General features: G+C 41.5%; 1 protein-coding gene across 1 annotated transcript in view; it reads right to left on the reverse strand.

Annotated features, from left to right (window-relative positions):
• Positions 1–1,496: 1,496 nt before the first annotated feature.
• LOC119649090 overlaps positions 1,497–20,956 on the reverse strand; it is a 39,755-nt gene continuing 20,295 nt past the window's right edge. Inside the window, exon 2 of the mRNA XM_038051093.1 lies at positions 1,497–2,239. Coding sequence (XP_037907021.1) covers positions 1,907–2,239 — 333 coding nt within the window. The 3' untranslated portion in view covers positions 1,497–1,906. The remainder of the gene's footprint in view (positions 2,240–20,956) is intronic.

The following is a 20,956-nucleotide window of genomic DNA, read 5'->3' on the forward strand; positions in this document are numbered from 1 at the left end:
GACAGACAGTAAACCGATTTTAATAAGAATTTGTTTTACACAAAACCTTAAAAAAGTCACAGTGACGCATCTACACAAAATCTAGGCCTGAAAATACATTCTAGTCCTATATCTGCTCAGATAAAGATAATAATAGTATATCACTATATTTGGAAATTTACCTGAAACCCTTAGTTTCATTCTAAAGGTACGAAATTTCAGGATAAATGATAATAAAAGACACAATTCTGAAAAGTTTGAATGCAATCAAACTATCACTAATAAACTTATTGAAAGGTCAATGTTTTATATGTGTGACGTCGTTATTATATTTTATGAAGTGAACTCACATCATATGCGATCTACTGGTGGGCGGCGCTAATTTGAGTAGTAACTCAGGCTCAGGACCACGCATCCTTAAACAAAAAGTATTTGCATTAGCTGAAACTATTCTGCGTGCGGAATGCCACCTGCAGCCGGTTTCGGTGACGCTGCTTCTCAAGGTGGAGGCGCGAGACAGCATCTGATGAGATCGCCTCCACCCTCCGATCGGAACCCGCCAGCCATAATCATTTTTTGAGGGTAGTGTTCCATCTAGATGATAGCAGAAATCTTTTATAGACTGAAAATGTTATTATTGTGAGATCTCTTGTTCTCAATAAGTGGTCTGCAGGATAAGATTGTTATTGTTACGATAAGTACTGGAAAGCCACATTGGCTTGTGTATTTAATGGAAAACCAAATCAGCGTTAATTTACTTGTTTAAGATTAAGAAATTTAATATCGCTGACTTACGAGCACAATTGAAGGGCATGTGAGTCATGTGTGTGTGCATGATACTTAACTCCTCCCTCCTTATGTTCCAAATTGTCCTTTTAACTTTTATTTTAATGGTTCTCCGTTTCAAGTAGAAATATACAAAAATGGCTAAACAGATAACCAATAATACAATAGTTGAGCTGATGGCTAATATTTCGTGATTTCGTTTTATATACTTTAATTCTTTTATTTCATTATAATTTTCTACTTTGAATTCCTTAATTTGTTGTTTTTCCTGAGGGCTTCCAAGTATAATAAATTTACTTTGAAATGTTTGTTGCTTATTATTGAGTGATTATTAATGTTGATTGTACAATTATTAAAATTGAATAAAAAGTTTCAAAAACTTGTAGTGTATTTTCTTTGGTCACAGGTGCTGTTCCAATTTATTCCAGCATTGTGTGATTACTAATCCTGTTTCTATTTATTTGATTACTTTCTCTTTATTGCAGACGCTGTTTACATATATACATAATTGGTTAGCCTTCAAATGTTTTACATGATTTTCATTATAATAGTCATATGCTATTCCATTAATCTTTCAATAGTTTGTGGTTCAAAATTTATTTGATATTGATCCTTATCAGGTATCGGTATTACATAGTGTTTTGGTGTAATGATCAAATCTTTTGGTAATCTAATGACAAATATAATTTCCTGATTATTCCTACTATTAGTAAGTACTGCTAGTTCAATGTGCTCCAATTGATGAATATATATTTGTTTTGCAAAATTTCATCTGTTGTCAAAATGTTACGATGCATTATTCCTAATCTAGCGGATATCAAATTATCTTGAATTATCTCAATTTGATCTTGTAGTAGATGTATATTAAAAATAAGACTCAAATAGGCAATGTTTATATCCCATACTTTAGCATTAGCTTTTATCAATTCAGTAATATTCTGAATATTCTGTTCTAATTTGTTATTAATTTGTATTTGTTTATTAATTCGATCGATTCTTTCGTGATTATTTGAATCAATGGTATTTAAATGTTCTTCAATGTCTTGCGTATCAGAGTCGCTCATTAATCCGAAGAGCCAATTATAAATGTTGCCCATTGGATTAATTAGTCCTCTACGTCTACGTGTCAATAGTTTTGCTGTTAATAAATATGTTGATGTATATACTGGCCTGGCAGTAGTGTAAGGTATTGCTGTTCTAGATTTTGTATCTCTTGAGATAGGTAAGTACGTTGATCTATGGTGTAGTTAGTGATAGGTGAATTTTTAATTTCTATCAAGGTTTCTTGTATGTATTTTAGATTGATTCGATGCAATATTGTTTGTTGGGTTTGTACTAATTGAATATCATCCAGTTTGATTTCAGTATATCCTATATCCGTTTTAATCTCCTCAACCATTAGACCGCCTTCCGTTCGCATCCAAAATAGCAGGTTTATTAGTTGCAGGATCATTAGTTCCATTTTTGTGTTGACCTGGAATATAATATCCTTTTTAGGTCGTTTTATATTCGCATTTGCAATATTTGAATTGTATTTTGCTTTCTTAAATTTTGGAGCTAATTTGTTTCGTTCTGCCTTAGGGTTTTTTATGAATACCTGGCTACGAAGTTCCTCATATTTTTCTAGATCTAGAGTCATTTTTTGCTTTTATTCTTTCCTTGTTAGATAGAATCTTATAATGTACTTTCTGTTTGTCTACTCGTCTCTGTTCTACATCTATGGGTCTTTCCTGAGTTGTTGAATGGACTTGACGATTATAGAATTCTAAAGCTTCGTAGAAGCATTCATTAGTTGTCATATTCTTCCGTACTGGTATTAATCTCATCTTTTCTTGGATGGTTTCATTAAATCTCTCGGTTTAGTATTTTAACTAAGTCGGCGGCGCTATTAGTTTTGGGGCCAGGCTCGTTCAGCTCGAACGTTATTATGCAAAAGGAATATCACTAATTAGTATTCGTTCGCTGGCCGCTCGGCAGGTCATACAAAAATCAAATTCCAAGTTGCTTTGTGTCACCTCACTGTAACAACTCTACTTTCGCATCGAGCGCAGCTGGTAATTTCGCCACTTTGATCGTAATTTCCAAAATATCTTTCCTGAACCTTTACGGTTAATGCTAGGCAGAACAAAGTTTCACGTTGTCTGCTTAGTTATAGTTGGGATCAATTGCTACACAATTTCAATTTAGTTCTAAGTCTGTTTATTTTCTCGGTCTAAATAAAACGATACACCGAATTTAGCTAGTCACTAATTTCAATTGAATTTGATTTTATAAAACTACTATACATTAAAAGAATACTTCAATTTGGATAATCGATGAATTTTTGTTTGATTGGAAAACGTGTTGTGTGCACTGGCCGGTGGTCAAGACAGGAGAGAGTGGCTCATCTCCATGCGGTATTTTCCAGTCCCAACTAACGGCACCTTCTCACCGCTAGTCCTGCACACCCGTGGCGAGCTCTAAATAGTGGAGAGTTCGGCGCGCCATCTATTTGCTCGCATTCGCAACATTCGAAATAAATTTCGAAATAAAAATAAATTTTGAATGCTGCGAATCCTGCCGCTCCACAGTAGTATGGAAAGTTATACTCTTGCCCTGGTAAGCTTCTTGCAATAACATCCTACCAAATTCGGCATCTTCTATCAAAAGTTTAGGTCATCCTAGTGTCGCTAATATACTTAACAGTCCTGACCTAATGTCAATTTTATGTCGAGATGGGATTACTATTCCAGATGCAAATTTGGAGAATTTGTCAATCATGACCAAGATCATCGTCAACGGCGCAACAACCGGTATCCGGTCTAGGCCTGCCTTAATAAGGAACTCCAGACATCCCGGTTTCACGCCGAGGTCCACCAATTCGATATCCCTAAAAGCTGTCTGGCGTCCTTACCTACGCCATCGCTCCATCTTAAGCAGGGTCTGCCTCGTCTTCTTTTTCTACCATAGACTTTCCGGGTGGGATCATCCTCATCCATACGGATTAAGTGACCCGTCCACCGTAACCTATTGTGCCGGATTTTATTCACAACCGGACGGCCATGGTATCGCTGATAGATTTCGTCGTTGTGTAGGCTGCAGAATCGTCCATCCTCATGTAGGGGGCCAAAAATTCTTCGGAGGATTTTTCTCTCGAACGCGACCAAGAGTTCACAATTTTTCTTACTAAGAACTCAAGTTTCCGAGGAATACATGAGGACTGGAAAGATCATTGTCTTGTACAGTAAGAGCTTTGACCCTATGGTGAGACGTTTCGAGCGGAACAGTCTTTGTAAGCTGAAATAGGCTCTGTTGGCTGACAACAACCGTGCGCGGATTTCATCATCGTAGCTGTTATCGGTTGTGATTTTCGACCCTAGAAATTGTCAACGGTCTCAAAGTTGTACTCTCCTATGCTTATTCTTCTTCGTGTTTGACTAGTGCGGTTTGATGTTGTTGGTTGATTTGTCTTCCGTGCTGACGTTTTTTGTCTTGCCTTCATTGATGTGCAGCCCATCTCGGGTGGTTCTTCCCATGATGTCGATATCGTCAGCATAGGCCAGTAGTTGGACTTGAAGTGGATCGTACCCCTTGCATTTACCTCGGCATCATGGATCACTTTCTCGAGGGCCAGGTTAAAGAAGACGTACGATAGGGCATCCCCTTGTCGTAGACCATTGTTGATGTCGAATGGTCATGAGAGTGATCCTGCTGCTTTTAACTGGCCTCGCATATTAGTCAGGGTCAGCCTAGTCAGTCTTATTAATTTCGTGGGGATACCGAATTCCCTCATCGCCGTGTACAGTTTTACCCTGGCTATGCTATCATAGGCGGCTTTAAAGTCGATGAATAGATGTAGAACTGTTGTCCATATTCCAACAGTTTTTCCATCGCTTGCTGCACAGAGAAAATCTGATCTGTTGATGATTTGCCGCTTTGGTATGGGCCAATGATGTTTTGGGCGTATGGGGCTATCCGGCCTAGCACTATAGCGGAGAATATCTTATAGATGGTACTCAGCAACGTGATACCTCAATAATTGCTGCACTGTGTGATATCTCCCTTTTTATGTATGAGACAGATAATGCCTCGTTGCCAATCGTCAGGCATTGATTCGCTGTCCCGCACCTCGGAGTTCGTGATAAGTCTCTGCGCGTGCCCGCGTTCATTAAGAATGCAACATTACTCGGTGTGCGGCATTCTTCCGTTCTGTTGCTAGCTTACATTCATCGTCAAACCAACCCTTCCGACTCCTTTTGCGGCTGGGGCCAAGTATGTTTGTGGCCGTATCCATGATAATGTTCTTCAGGTGATTGTGAAGATCATTTGTTGATGCTTCATCTCCAGGTCCTCTGTTGACTGCGGTTTTGCGGCTTCCATTTCCCTCTTATAGGTGTCGCGGAGAATTGTGTTTTGGATGGCTTCAGTATTCACTCTCAACTGATTGTCAGAGGGGATTGTAGGTGGTGTCGTAATTCGAGCTCGGAGCACCATGCCAACGAGATAGTGGTCCGAGTCTATATTGGCCCCTCTATATGTTCTGACATTCTTGAAGGCTGAGGGGTGGCGGCGTTCGATGAACACGTGGTCAATTTGGTTGAAAATGGTCCCGTCTGGAGAGGCCCACGTATGTTTGTGAACCGCTTTCCGCGCAAACCAGGTACTTCCAACAACCATTTCGTGTGATGCAGCTAACTGGATAACGCGCAGTCCGTTATCATTGGTATCTTTATGTAAGCTATGGGAGCCAACGTATCGCCTGAACACTGGCTCCGTCCCTACTTGACTGTTGAAATCCCCAAGTATGATTTTGATATCATATCTGGGACAGGCTTCGAGAGTCCGCTCAACTGTCTCGTAGAAGGTATCCTCCTCCGACTCTGCAGTCTCCTCTGTAGGGGCGTGAACGGTAATGAGGCTTATATTTCTAAACTTGCCTCGCAAGCGCAGAGTGCATAGCCGTTCGCTTATGTTTTCAAAGCCGATAACAGCAGGTTTCATTTTTTGGCTAACTAAGAAACCTACTCCGAGCACATGGTTTACTGGATGACCGCTATAATATATGGTGTAGCGGCTCTTCTCTGGGAAACCGGTCCCTGTCGATCGCATCTCTTGTAACGCTGTTATATCAGCTCTATATTGGGACCGGGTATCGGCTAGCTGCTCATCAGCTTTATCTCTGTACAGGGAGCGCACGTTCCATGAAAAAATGCGGAAATTAATCCGTTGTCGTTGCCGGGTTCGTCGTTGTAAAGTCCATCCTGTCCGAGGTTCCTTTCGTGGCTCCGTAACATCGGTTTTCCGTGTAGGGTTGTCAGCCCTACCCAACCCCCAACCTGGAGGACCAGTTGGTAGAGTTTGTCCCGTTTTTAGGCGCGGGAGACTCGCCTTCATCCTTCTCCGTCTGCAGCTTTTCGTTACGAAAGAACTCCCAGCGGTCACCACGTGGAGGTGGAGATAGGGTTTGGTATTAGAGCTGTTGGTGTTGTTTCAGGAGGCATTTCCCAGATTTTATGCTCCATCGTGGGTGCCAATCCACGTTTCGCCCTGGTACCCATACTAACCTTTGACCACTCTGACCACATGACCAAGATATTCAGATTTTTGAATAATAATAGATCTAGATGAGCAATCATCCTAATATCTTTTGGGGTTCTCTGTGATCTGGAATTTAGGTTTTATGGGTTTCCTATCCACTTTATTTTCATTACATACTTGACATGCATTTATATAACGGTGAATAAATTTATGAAGATTTGGATAGTATATTTGGTTTTTCAATCCTGAGTAATTTTCGCGAATTCCGGCATGACCGGTTTCTTTTTCATGATAGTATTTAATACGGTCGATTAGATCCTCTTCATTAGTAATTTCTTTCACTTTTTGTTTAACTTTAATGAACTTTGTTACGGTATGGTCGAATCCTTGAAGGATTATTTGTTGCAGTTTGTTATACTGATGATCATCGACTTCACTATATATAGCTACGGTACCAGGTTGTAGTCGTATTTTTAGAAAGTTTATACCTTTATTTGGTGTATCTAGTTGTTTCGAAGTTATCACGGTTTTTCTTCTACTATTAGGGATCATTTGGTGTCGAGATTCTTCATTTTCTACTAGGAACAATTGTTGTTGGTACTTGTTCACTATATCTTCTCTGATAGGTATATGATTATTAAAATTTTCTCCCTGTGCATGAATTGTTTGTAGATTCTCCTCCTTACACTGGGGTATTAAAATTAAATCTTGATTTTGACTCAATGGTGACATCGGAGCTCCCTGAACTTTATTCGGTAACACCTGTATGTTTTGAATGGTAATCGGGTTTACTTCATCCACTTCTTTTAATCTAGATAAGAAATCTGCAGGAATATTTTCTTTCCCTTTTATATAACTCATATTAATGGCGTATTCTCCTAGTTTGAGAATCCATCGTTGTAAACGTGGGGTTATGTCTTTATCTTTGAATTTTTCATAGAGCCATTGGATGGGTTGATGATCCGTTTGGAGGTCAAATTCCCTTCCATATACATACGGTCTCAAATAATTCACGGCCCACACAATAGCCAGCATTGCCTTCTCTATTGTGGCGTATTTCAGTTCGTGTTCATTTAGGGTTCTACTGATGTAGCATATTGGATGCTTATTTTGGCTAAGTACAGCCCTATCGCATAGTTACTTGCGTCTGTAGTGATTACGAATTTCTTTTCAAAATCCGGGTGTCTGAGTACTGGAGAAGTAGTTAGAATAATTTTTAATTTCTCGACTGCATTCAAGTATTCAGCATTTGGAATATCTATTTTCTAGTTATTTTTCAAATATCGAGTGATTGGCTGCGCTATCTTAGCATAATTCTTTATGAACTTTCTATAGTATCCCGTTAGTCCTAGGAATGATTTTATTTCTTTGACAGTTGTTGGTGTAGGTATTGTCTGAATTTTCTCAATTTTATCGCTATTGGGCTGTATCCCATATTGGTTAATTGCGTGTCCTAAAAATTGAGTTTCTCTGGCTAAGAAATGACACTTATTCACTTGGACTTTCAGGTGAGCTCTCCGCAATTCGGTGAATATATTTTTAATATTTTGTAGGTGTTCTTCAAGCGATGTTCCGAAGATCAGAATATCGTCGAGATACACTACACATATTTTATTTATCTCTTCCTTTAACACTTGATTCATCAAGCGTTGGAAGGTGGCAGGCGCATTCTTCAGTTCGAATGGCATACGTGAATATTCATAATGTTCCTGAGCTGTTGAAATTCGGTTTTCGTTATATCGGCTAGATTCATCATGATCTGATGGAATCCCTTGGCCAAGTCCAAAGTAGTGAAATATTGGGCGCGACCGAATTTTTCTAGAATTCCTTCTATATTGGGTAGTGGGTGTTTATCATCCACTGTGACAGCACTCAGTCGTCGATAGTGGATCGCCATACGCCATTTTACAATTCCAGAGTTGTCTAATTTCTTTTTAATCATGACACCGGGCGAATTGTATGGCGATTTACTTTTCCGTATTATGCCTTGACGAAGTATTTCTTTAATTTGTTTTTCGATCTCCTGAAAGTGTATCCTTGGATTGCGGTACATTTTGGAATATATCGGATCCTCTATGGTAGTGTTTATCTCATGTCTCACCATGTCTGGTGCAGTTAGAGAGTCCACTTCTTTGAAAAAGATATCCTCGTTCTTCCGAATTAATTTCGGTAACTTCTCTTTTTCCTCCGAATTCAAATGTTCACTTTTTATTTCCACCTGTTCCGCTGGTTCCATTAAATTCACATCCTCGTATTTTATTTCTACTTCCTCATTGGTTAGGAAGGGTATGGTGTTGTTGCCAAATTTGACCGTTTTGGAATTGTAGTCTATTACAGCTCCTGTTGGGTTTAAGATATTAGCACCAATGATCAGCCAGTCTCCGCTTTGTCAATTTTCCAATTCCAATTTCGGGTGGTTTTTTAGTAATGGTCTCAAACAGGACCTGTTGAATTCGGGATATGGTTCTATATTGTACACCTTCTACTTTTATTCTTGGGTGATTTCCCAATTTCTTTTCATTTAACAATGATGTAATGGAGCCTGAATCGATCAATGCTCTGATCGGATAATTATTTATGTGTATCTTCATTATTGGAAGATTGAGGTTTCCGAGGCTGTTGACCGAAAATTCTGTACACTTTGTATATTATTCACTTCCATTGGTTCCGGTGGTTGCTGTCGATTTCTACCACTTACATGTCGATAATTATCGTTTCTATATCGATGAGAATGGTTCCTATCTCGTCGACTCCACCTGTTACTATTATACCTCCCACTGTCTTCACAATTTCTTCTATTCGTTCGATCTTGATCGTCTTTCCGATTGCATCGATCCCTATATTTATAATCTTTGTTTCTATCACGGCTTTTGTCCTATGTACACGTTATTTGTAACCTGTCAATAGTAACTCACTGTATGCCTGTTCTAAGGAAGTTACTGGTATTGTTCTAAGATACATAGCATCGTTTCTATGAATTTTGTTTAAACATTTTTCTAATTTACTACTCTCATTGTTAGTTGGGGTAAATTCAAAAGGTGATTATTATCTAATTTATATTTCAAATTCAGTTTATCTAAATTAAACTGAAGTTGTTCGAATATTTTCTTCGCACTTTTCGATTGAATCCTGTCAGCATCCTCCTTGATTTGCAGATATGTTTCTTTCACTCCAAACGTGTTTGTAAGCAGCACCTTCATATTTTTCCAGTTTCTGTCATTTAACCGTCTCACTACGGCTGCTGCTTTCCCTTAAATTTTTGACATCAGGATCTGAGCAACATGTTCTCTTTGCGGCCCTCCAACTGCTAATCGCACTACGTTGTCTACTTCATTTATATAATCGTGTAACAGGAATCCATCTTCCCCCGTGTACGGTTTTACAGCTCTAGCTTCTCTAATTACTTCTGAAAAATTTAACGCTACCGCCATTTTCTTGTTTTTTTTATCTACCGGTTTAATATTGTAAAAAGTAAAGCACGTTCCACTTTTCACTAAACTGATTATTATCTAGCCCCTAACTGATCTCTTTTAGGGTTACAGCATTAAGACTTGCTGCTAGATAAGATTTATTTATCACACAAATACTGATTTATAGATATTATGTGGATTGTTTTTTCCGTGGTTTTCACTACGCAGATTTAGGTTGATATGTAGTTGTGAGAAGGTTTTTGAGGTATTTTTCCTATCTCACTGCGCCAGTGAGGTTTCAAGTCCGAGCAGAGGTGAAAAGAATAAAGTGTCGATACGCTTTTAATTATTTTACATTATCCGGGCTTTTTGCTTACAATGAATTACTGTGGGTGAAAAAGATTCGTTTATTTTTAAAACTTCAAGCTTACTAACTAACAATCGTTGGCTACAGAAATATTTTATAGACTGAAAATGTTATTATAATGAGATCTCTTGTTTTCAATAAGTGGTCTGCAGGATAAGATTGTTATTGTTATGATAAGTACTGGAAAGCCACATCGGCTTGTGTAAATAAATGGAAAACCAAGTCAGCGTTAACTTACTTGTCTAAGATTAGGAAATTTAATATCGCTGACTTGCGAGCAATTGAAGGGTATGTGAGTCATGTGTGTGTGCATGATACTTAACTACTAGCACAATAGATATAATGCTAACAATATAATAATAAGGGAACAGGGAAAGTGCCGATCTACTGACTCCTCCAGCGACTCGGCACTAAAAGCTGATCATGGGAATCTTATTTGTAGTAGTCACAATTGGCTCTTTGGCGGAAATTCATGGCACTTTAAAGAGAGCGCACTTTGGAGCGCTAAGCTGTCGCAAAGGGAGGTTCGGACTTAAATCTCGGTGGTGACGGAGGGACTTGTATTGTAACTGGATGTCGAAAGCCAGTCGACTCAGCAGTGTTCTCTGCCAAATCGGCAATAATAAGACAATGCGAATGTAATGCTGACCACATGCCCCCCTAATGCACGGTTACGGTGTTGAATGAAGTGCTCTGGCACGTTTTAAGGCCTAGATCTAAAATTAATTTAGGTGGGATTGATTATTATATCTTAATTCTTCCAGTATTGCGGAGTATTTAAACTCCCATAATCATCGGAAGTTATGGACGTATTCGCCCTAGTGCTACTTTTACGTCGTTCGCAAAACTCTCTCATAAAAGAAGTTTTCCTTCTAGATTCATTCGGTTATTCGGTAAATGAAGTGAAACATTAAATAGGCCAACTGAGTAATTATCTCAGAAGCTAATAAATCTCTGGTTGGGTTCAATTGATTGACTCCAGAAACGATATTCCTGCCCAACGAGCACATTTTTTCGGGCACGACTTGAACCAATTCCAACCGTCAGGAGGCAGCGTTTCATTTAATAGCCAACGTTAAATTTATTTGAAAGACCCTTTGTGAAACCTGAGCCAGCGTTTCGTTTACAAGTTTATATGTGTAATTTAAACTGTGAAACTTTGAATCATCACCAAAGCATTAATCATGGTTTCATGGTTGCTTTACAATCTAAGTCGTACTATGTGCATGCTCATATCTTAATCAGTAATATGCACACTTGCATTTTTATATACATAAAATGTATTCTTATGAATACTTAAATTGTAACTAAAGGAACAATGAAGAAAAAAAATGTTCTTGTGTTTGAAAGTAAAATTTTATTAAAATCAGCCAATTGTCTCTGCCGATCTGTCCGACTATATGATACGTGTACTCTTCTCGAAAATAAGTGCAACTATTTTTAAGAAACTATGAATATGTTACATGCAGTCTATGAAATTACATGCAATGAATTTTTTTGTGGGGATCCTTATAAAAAGGAGGGGGCTGGTAAAAATTGTTTTTCTCACAATATCACCGTGTGAGGCACCGAAGGGAAACATTAATATTTTACGAACAAGGCTCTAGATTTGAAATTGGAGGCGAAGTGAATCGGTATGAAGAGTATTTCGGATCCTGGGCGCCATATAGTGGCAGCCTCGTGATTTTTTTCAGATTTTTCGGTTCTGTAGTTTCTGAGGATGAGTCCGATAAAGAAATTATTATTTTCAACTCCCCGCACTCCCCACCTTTGCAACATATGTCAAAACTAAGACCAGCTTCGGAAAGTTATAACCGAGGTTTTTCATTTGATATTCCACATGACTATATTTGATGAAAAGCAAATTACCCACCCACCCCTTTGTATGTTTGGGCACCCTCCTTAAATTCGACGTACACTGATGTAACTCATTGTATGCATCAGTGTTCACAGTTCCCACCTTTCCACCAAATTTAATGTCAATCGCTGCAACCATTTCCAAGGAAAATGCATCTTACAGACAGACCCCAAATAAAGTTTACAATATTATATTACTTCATTCCATACTTGAGCTCACTCTGGAAACCCTTCCTAGGATTGTAAAATATGAGGATGATATTAAAAAGTTTTAAGAGAATTCTATAATTTTGGGCGAAGTTATAGTAGCACAAAGTTGCCCTTGTTGTTTAGTGTTCCCCAAAACAGAATATTAACATGAAAGTAAATAGAGTAGCTAATTTAATTCATATACATTATAATTTTAAATACACTTACAAATCAAGTACATAAAACCTGTCATACCTGGAATGCCCAGCGTGATGTGTACAACTGTTTGTCACGTGTTCTAGATTTCCTAAAGTTTTAACAAGTAGAAAACCTGAAAAAATGTATATAGTTCCTACTTTACTCGTATATGATGAAATATATATTTATACGTATATGTGTGCCAGGCTAACCCGGACTTAAATTGTGAACTCGGAGCTGCATGCGACCAGCCGCGTGTCATGGGTTGCGGATAATGATATGGCCTACCGGGTCAGCTATCAATATAGCTTGCTAATCTTGTAAATAAGTGGTCGCGAACAAACAGAATATTCCCATCTGTGTTCGTCTTCTTAAACCCATTCCTCCTTTCTGGGGGAATAGACGTGTCTATCGGATGAATTGCAGTGACGTTGCGTTATATTTCGTTGGCTCCCTTCCCCTCCCCTCCTTCAGCAATTAGTAACACCATTGCTGCCATTGACAGCTTCAGGCTTCCTCCAAAGAGTCGTAAAGTTGAGAAACGCTTCACTAAAAGTGCACAGATGTGTTGCTGACAACATTGGAAACTACAATCTCCCCAATTACACGCCAATCATTGAAGTCCTGGAGGTGCTCAAGCAGAAACTTCCGGTAAGTTCCAATCATATCCGCAGGTACCAAAGAAGCTTTCAGCGAAGGCAAACAATTCTTTGTTCTTGAAAACCAAAGAGGATTTTATAAAAATCTCAATAACTCAGGTCAGAAAAATAAGTTCTATCTGGATCGGGCAAAAGGCGTCTGGAAAAGTGTTTGGAGCCAATCCAGCCATTCCAAATTACAAGCAGCGTGCGCACCTTATGCGTTCATATAAGGCTCTCCCAGAAATGAATGTTCCTGATAGTACGGACGTTGAAGCAGTCTTTGAAAAGGAAGGAAGGATATAACCAAAATAACACCCAAATTGAGGGTATGGATTGAAAAAACATGTACAAATACCTCGACAACGATATTTCTACCCCTCAAGCGTCGTCAACGATCCTTAACGGGTCGCTTACGATACAAGAAGTGGGGTCCCCGAGGTGCCCGAGCAAGTTCTGATCCCCTAGCTGTCATAATACCTGCGTTCTAGGTAGTAGCCTCGAGAAAGTTTCTCGGTGAAGAGCGAACTGCCAATGACTGATACAATTCGGGAGACGTTGGGAGTCCCAGGAGCTTGTCGACGTCGATGGGGTGATTTGAGCCTAGCTCTGCCAAGGTGGTAGTTATGGCGTGTCACAGGAGCCAGCCCCTTCGGGACCTTGGTCGGGTAGTGTGCATTGAACTGGTATTAGTAGACCGCATTGCCCCGAGCGAGCGCGGATCCGTCCCTGAATTCCGGGATCACCTAATCGTAGGTTAGACCTCAGGAAACTGGCCAAAGCCCCTACTTCGTCCCCGAGGGTATACCCGTTCCCGACTATTGCGGCTCACTCCCATGCACATGATTCGCTGGTAAACAACTTAAATGGAGAATAAAAACAAGTCAAACGAGTAGATAGTAGAGTTGGAGAGTGAGCTGGTTGCGTTTATTCGCAACACGAAAATGCGCCGCCCGCCACAGCGCCCAGCGAAGGACGCACAAAGGGCTGAAATACCCGACGAGACATCGGGACGCGCAGATGGAGAGAACGACTCGCAAAGTAATGCGGTACCTGCAGCGAAGGCAGGAACCCAGACCATACTACACAGTGCCATAATTGTGGAAAGAGGCACAGTGGGAACTGCCGAAACTAACCAAATGGTTTCCAATATAAGTCGAGTGGGAGGGCTCTCGACTACTGGCGCCAGCTGAAGAGGAAAGGCTTATTAAGAAGTGCCCGCCAGTTGTGAAGCGCATGCAATCTACGACGTTCCTCCAGAAGAAGTCAGTAAAAGGATGAAAAACGGGCTAATGGAACTGGAGGAGCTCCTGGGCAGGATTCCGTATTATAGGTGAACATGGAGAGTAAGAGAAAATCCGCAGGAAGTAGAAACAACCGCGCCTTCCGACGAGAATACTACGAGTACCAAACGGATCGCAGACAGCCCATTGAAAAGCGAACTGGGGAAAATCGAAAGGAAGAAGGGACATATGAAGGAAACTTCACTCAGGTACTCTCCAGAGCTCAAAAGAAGAAGACGAAGAGGGACAAGAGACAACAATACGCCGCGCCGCGCCATCAGAAAAAATTCTGCCAAAAATTAAGGCGGATACGAAGGACGGAGGACCAAAAGAAAGTATGGGGAGACGAAGGAAGACTAGACTGCCAGCTCTGCTTATTAAGCCGACGGAAGGCAAGACTTTTTCGGAGGTCCTCAGTGAAATCCGTTACAAGATTAAACCCAAAGATATCTCTCCACTGTTATGGCTCTTGGTGATGGATACCCTGCTGTGGCTCCTGGAGGACAAAAAAGTCTTCGCGCAAGCATTTGCGGACGACCTAGCCGTAATAATTACCGGCAAGTTTGCGGACACAGTATGTGACCGCTTGAATGCAACTCTGCATGTAATCCACAGCTGGTGCCTCCGCAATGGACTCACGGTGAACGCTAGGAAGACTGGACTAGCTATGTTCACTAGGAACGTCAGGTGGGGCAGCTATACGCTACCCACCTTAGCAGTCAATCCAGCTGGCACAAACAGTCAAGTACTTAGGAGTATATTTCGACTCCAAGTTAACGTGGAAGCATTATATCCAGGAACAATACCAGAAATCCTGCAGATTGCTTTGGTGCTGTAGGAATGCGATAGGTAAGACCTGGGGACTTTCACCTAAACGGATATATTGGATGTATACATCCATAATAAAACCCATTTTGATGTATGCATGCATCGTCTGGTGGCCAAGACTGAACTTTGCTAACAGCAGGAAGCTGCTAACGCAGATTCAGAGACTTGGCTGCCTAAGTATTACTGGAGCAATGAGTACTACGCCGACTGCGGCACTTGAAGCCATCCTAAATTTACCCCCCATCCACTTGGAGGTGAAACGGAAAGCAGGCAATGACGCATATAGGCTCGATACCATTGGGGCGTGGAAAGGCAGCCAATCCAACGGGCATGCGTCTATATGGAAATTCCTTGAAAAACATCCGGTAGCCCTGATGCCGACCGATCATATGGTTTCCAGATTCGTCTTTGAAAAGACATACACTGTCGTAATCACCGAAAGAGAAGAATGGTCGACAAATGGCCATGAGTCTTTTCAGATTACAGACCTAATAATCTTCACCGACGGGTCAGTCACGGAGGATGGATCGGGTGCAGGCGTGTTCTTGGAGAATCCGATTATTGAACTGGCCCGACCATTGGCAGTAGAAGAATGTCTGCGATAAAAATGGAGGGGTCGCACCATTCGAATCTGTTCCGACAGTCGGGCGGCATTATCGGCACTAGATGGCAACAAAATATCAAACCTGTTGGTGTGGAGTTGTCATCAGGTGCTACTGAAACTTGGCCGACTGAACGAAACATTCCTGATGTGGGTGTCGGGGCACTCTAACATCGCCGGTAATGAGGGGGCTGATAGACTGGCTCGCCGAGGGTCTGGATCCACAATGGTGGGCCCAGAACCAGCTCTTGGAATCCGACCATCTACTGTCAAGTCTACTCTGAAGGGTGAAATTGCAAGGATTCACGCAACCGAGTGGAGAAATTTGGACTCTTGCCGGCAAGCGAAAATCCTTGTGATGCAGTCTAGGGCCACTAGAGCGGCATTTTTGTTGTCCCTTAAAAAGTGGGACATGAAAACACTAGTAGGGCTTTTGACGGGACACTGCCCCTTAAACTACCATATGGAAAAGATTGGGGTAGTGGTTTCGGCTGTGTGCAGCCAATGTGAGGAGGAGGAGGAGACAGCCTTGCACTTTTTATGCAGCTGCCCGGCATCCTCAGATCTCAGAAGAAGATACCTTGGCAAGGTTTTCTTCAATGAAGAATCTGCACACTCTCTGCCTCTTGAGAATGTTCTCAGATTCGCTAAAGCCTGCGAACACCGTAGGCGGGAAGCCATTGAATAGGCAACTTACGGGGATAGTACAATGGGCCTAATAATGGCCTGAGTGCTCGGAGCTGCGGCTCCCCCCATTTAGCTAAACTAAACTAAACTAAACCCAAAGATAACGGTGCAGAAGTTTTTTCCATTCGTGAAAGGAAGGGTGGTGGAGTCCCAGTCGAACTAGCCTCGAAGACTATTTACGTTCTGTGAAGCAGCCAAGGGGCTTCTGGGAGAAAAAGCTTTGGTTTCCAGCCTGAAACACACGTGCTCCGAGACCTCGACTGCCTCACAGAAAATAACGGGGTAGAAGAAGCCATCAAACGCGAATGTCCAGAGGTAACCAACGTCCAGATTGGTATCACCTCTGCGAACTCCGGGGCAAAAAATCGCTGTGGTGGAAGTTGCCGAGCAATACGTGAGGACGCTTCTAAACAACGGGAAAGTAAGAATTGGATGGGTAGTGTGTAGGATACGAATCCGGGCCGCCCCAACCAAATGTTACGTGTTATGTTATGAATCTGATAACGACGGCCTGCGGAGCCTCCATGCCGAGGAGGGCATCGAGGCGTGGGAAACCTTCCATGTATTGGTAGACAGGGGAAATCGCAGAGCTCCGGAAGGAGAGTCACAAGCTCCGCCGCTTAACACAACCTCTAAGCGACCGGGAGGAGACATGTACCATAGTGACGGGGTACAATTTAGCCAAAAAGGGACTCCGCAGCGCAATAAACAAAACCAAAGGCCGCTGCTGGTAGGATCTGGTCGATCAGGTGAATGAGGACCCACGGGTACTCGGTTACAAACTGGTAATCCGAAAAATCCGGGCTACCCTCTTCACTTAAGGCCGAGCAGATGGACTCCATTGTAAGGGCACTATTCCCTGCGCACCCCGTATGGGATGATGACACCGGCACGGGGAGCGCAGAGGACTGTCCACTTTTCTCTATAAAAGAGTTAAAACAGGCAGTCCTTTCTACGAAAAGCAAGAAGGTGCCAGAACCCGATGGTATTCCAGCAGAAGTATACAAACTGGTATTCCAGCAAAGCGGACTCGGCATATTGATGTGACGGGTAAGCGAATGGATGACTACTCATGGTTTCAACCTCGCACTGGAAAAAACCGAAGTAGTCATTCTGACACAAAAGAGAATTCCGACCATGCGTCCCATATCGTTTGCGAGTCGATAATCGAATCAAGACCAGCGGCAAAGTACCTCGGATTGACTCTTGAATCAAAGATGAGCTTTTTTGAGCAAATCAAAGCAGCAGTGAACAGGGCTGCAGCTGGAGTTTCGGCGTGAAGTAGGCTAATGGCAACATTAGGGGTCCTACGTGTAGCAGGCGACGTCTCCTGATGAGTTCAACGCAGTCTGTCCGGATCTACGGTTCAGAGATATGGGCTGACGCTCTTGGCAAGGAGGTATATCGTTAACGTCTCACGCAAGTACAGAGACGGGTGGCTTTGCGGGTGGCGTCTGCGTACTGCACTGTCTTTGAACCCCCCGTGATGGTGATCCCGGGAGTGATCCCCGGTGCCCTTCTTCCTAAGGGGCGTCAAGGGAGATGAGCCAAGGGAATGACAGCTCTTTTGCCAGAATGAAACTAGAGGCAGATGGAGTGCGCCGCTCATCGGCAACTTAGGTGCGTGTTTGAATCGGGAGCATGGTGAAACTGACTATTTCGTTACCCAATTTTTAAGTGGGCACGGAGTTTTTCAGTCTTACCTGCACAAGATTGGAAAGGTGATTGTCACGAAAATTGAACTGGTGGTCTGTTGTTCCTTAACATACAGCAAGTAGCACCATTTTGGGCTAAGTTAAGGGGGCTTTTTTTTCAAGGTGTAACCGGTCTCGTTCTCAGAACCTATCCATCCGAAAAATCTGAAAGAAATCACAGGGGTGTATCTAAATGAAATCTAGTCGTCAAAATACATCCGGTTCCCATATCTGCACAAATAAAGTTAATAATAATACGCTAGCATATTTTAGAAATTTAACCTGAAACCCCCTTTAGGGTCATGCTGTAACTACAAAATGCATGGCACTTGCATAAGGGATGACATAAGGCATTACTTTGGGAAGTTTTAAGAAAATCCAACTATTATTAACAATGTTATAGATGGTGAAACTTTTACATTTGTATGAATTCCGTGCATTCTAAAAAGTGTATGACGTCATCATTTCAACATCAATTCGTCAACACCAAAACAAAGTGAGCTCACGTGAATCTGAGGTCGCAGGGAACCGTTTAGTTTTAGTTTTTTTATCATTTTTATATCAATATCAGTTACTCCAAACAGATATATGTATGCAGTTATATATATACGTTAATGAAGCCTTGTGGTAGTGCCTAATTCAGATAGATACATTTGTACATTGAACCAGCGATTTTCAATATACATACTTCATATGTACATATGTTTACTTTATCATCGAATCGCAATATGTTAGAACTGCGGCCCCTATTCAATGCGTAGATGCTCTGCGCATAAAGGCAAGGTAGAAAAGTGCGTTGACTGCGAACTTTGGATTTGTAAGTATTTATTTTCAATCCAACTCTAGTGCTATTTTGTCAAAATCTCGCAAAGGCAGCATGAAGAAAGTCATCAACAACGAGATGACAAAGTATCGAACAGAGTTCGCAACCGCAACGGACTTCTCTTCGGACTATGAATTCTTCTGAGATTTTACGTCGGTGCAATACGTGAATATCTTTGTAATGATCCCCGTGCGTGCCTCTTTGAAATCGACGAATAATAGGTGGAGAGATGATTTAAATTCCAAACGCTGTTCCACAATTGTTCTGACGCTGGTAATGGACAAAACCTAGGGCGGAAACCACCCTACACTCTGCCCATCAAGTTCTCGAGGTATTGCTTCACGCGTTCCAGGATGGCCTTAACTAATAACTTAACTTATCCCTCTCACGGAAGAAGTTATGTAGTTTCCAGCGTTTACAAATGAGTGGAGGTAACAAGTCCGCAGAAACTGCAGAAGTTATATGGAAGTGTTCCGCGAGGTAACCGACAGTATCGCCGGCTTTACTTCGGTTGATGTAGGACCATTTTAAGGTAATTTTACAATTAACACATGCTGCCTAAAAGTCCTGTGAATTTAAGCAATGACTTAAACTATAACTTTGTCAACACTACGGGAAACACCTTCAACAGACGAGGGCATGTAACGGAAAAGTGAAAGATGATAATTATCAACGTGTCAAACACATACATGTCGCTTCTCTGAGTTGGCCTCCTCCGTCTAGCGAGATACAATACAGGGAATATGGAAGCGGTACGCACTGACAAAAACCACTCATACAGAAAAGAAGAAGTCTTTCTAAGAAAAACTGAATGTTGGCTAGTACAGGTTTATGGTACCAGGTCCTGTCCCTGGCCACCATTAACACCACATTGTTCGTACATAGAGCGAGTCATATTTTTAGTTGACTGTCTAGTGACAGGCAATAATTGATGAGTCGAATTGACCGCAGTAGTGGATTTAACAGTCCCTTTTTAAAAAGTTATCACTGTGGCAAACTAATAGAGGTTACAATTTAAGCCGTGATTTGTTGGAGTCATATCTTAGCTTTCTTTACTCACCTATCAAGTTCAGCACTTGTTGGTTTTATGATCTAGCTGAGATTAGTCAAGGTTAATATGCTTCGACGGAACCATCAGCCATTCTTTTTAGCTGATTTGCCTGTATCACATGTTCTCCGTTGATCATGACCTTAGCTTTTTAAGGTTTTGTGTAAAATAACACTTTATTAAAATCGATTTACTGTCTCTGTGAACTCCACTATGCTATTAACATATCAGTATGTATGTGATAGTATGCTGGTACTAAACCCAGGTAAAGGAGGAGTGTTTGAGGCAACGTACTTTGTACTATCCCCAGTAAAACAAAAATAAAGTGTTGAGATTAGGGAAAGAGATAAATAGAGTATAGTGGGAGTTATTCCACTATGCTAAATTCTACCTGATCTCTCTTGGTGACAGGTCCCGCGACAGGGACATACAATGTCGTTAAAAACAAGATGATCGGATTGAGTCACAAACCTAGGGCGTCCACCTCAGTCGACGCTGAAGGACGGACCCAGTCCTGTCGAGAATTGGGCAAGGGTTCTTGGCGCATGGAAGGCGTTAGGGCGTAAGCAAGTTAGTCCGAACAAAACAAATACGTGTCTGCACGCTAAATGTTGGTACCCTAACTGAAAAGACCGAGGAACTTGCAAGAGCCCTTCGGGAAAGGCGCATTGATATCAGCGCTCTGCAAGAAACCCGATGGTCTGGTGCCAAAAGCTGCGACATTGAACGCGAACGCAGTAAAAATGGCTATAAACTTCTCTATTTTGGTAATCCACACACTCAATATGGTGTTGGCATTGCCATCTCAGAGGGTTTCTGTGACGCCATCAAAGAAGTCGAACGATTTGATGATCGGCTGATGAAGTTCACCATTCTATCAGAAGATCGCACTATTCACTTCATCACCGCGTACGCACCAACTGGTAACTCCTCAATGAAAAAAATTGTCACGTGCTTGCTGACGATTATATGATCATTGCCGGCGACCGTAATGGCCATGTGCGTGAAAAGGCAGACGGTAACAGGTGCCATGTGGGAAAGAGGTTTGGAG

This window comes from Hermetia illucens, chromosome 2 (assembly GCF_905115235.1).
Source record: "Hermetia illucens chromosome 2, iHerIll2.2.curated.20191125, whole genome shotgun sequence".
NCBI lineage: Eukaryota > Metazoa > Arthropoda > Insecta > Diptera > Stratiomyidae > Hermetia > Hermetia illucens.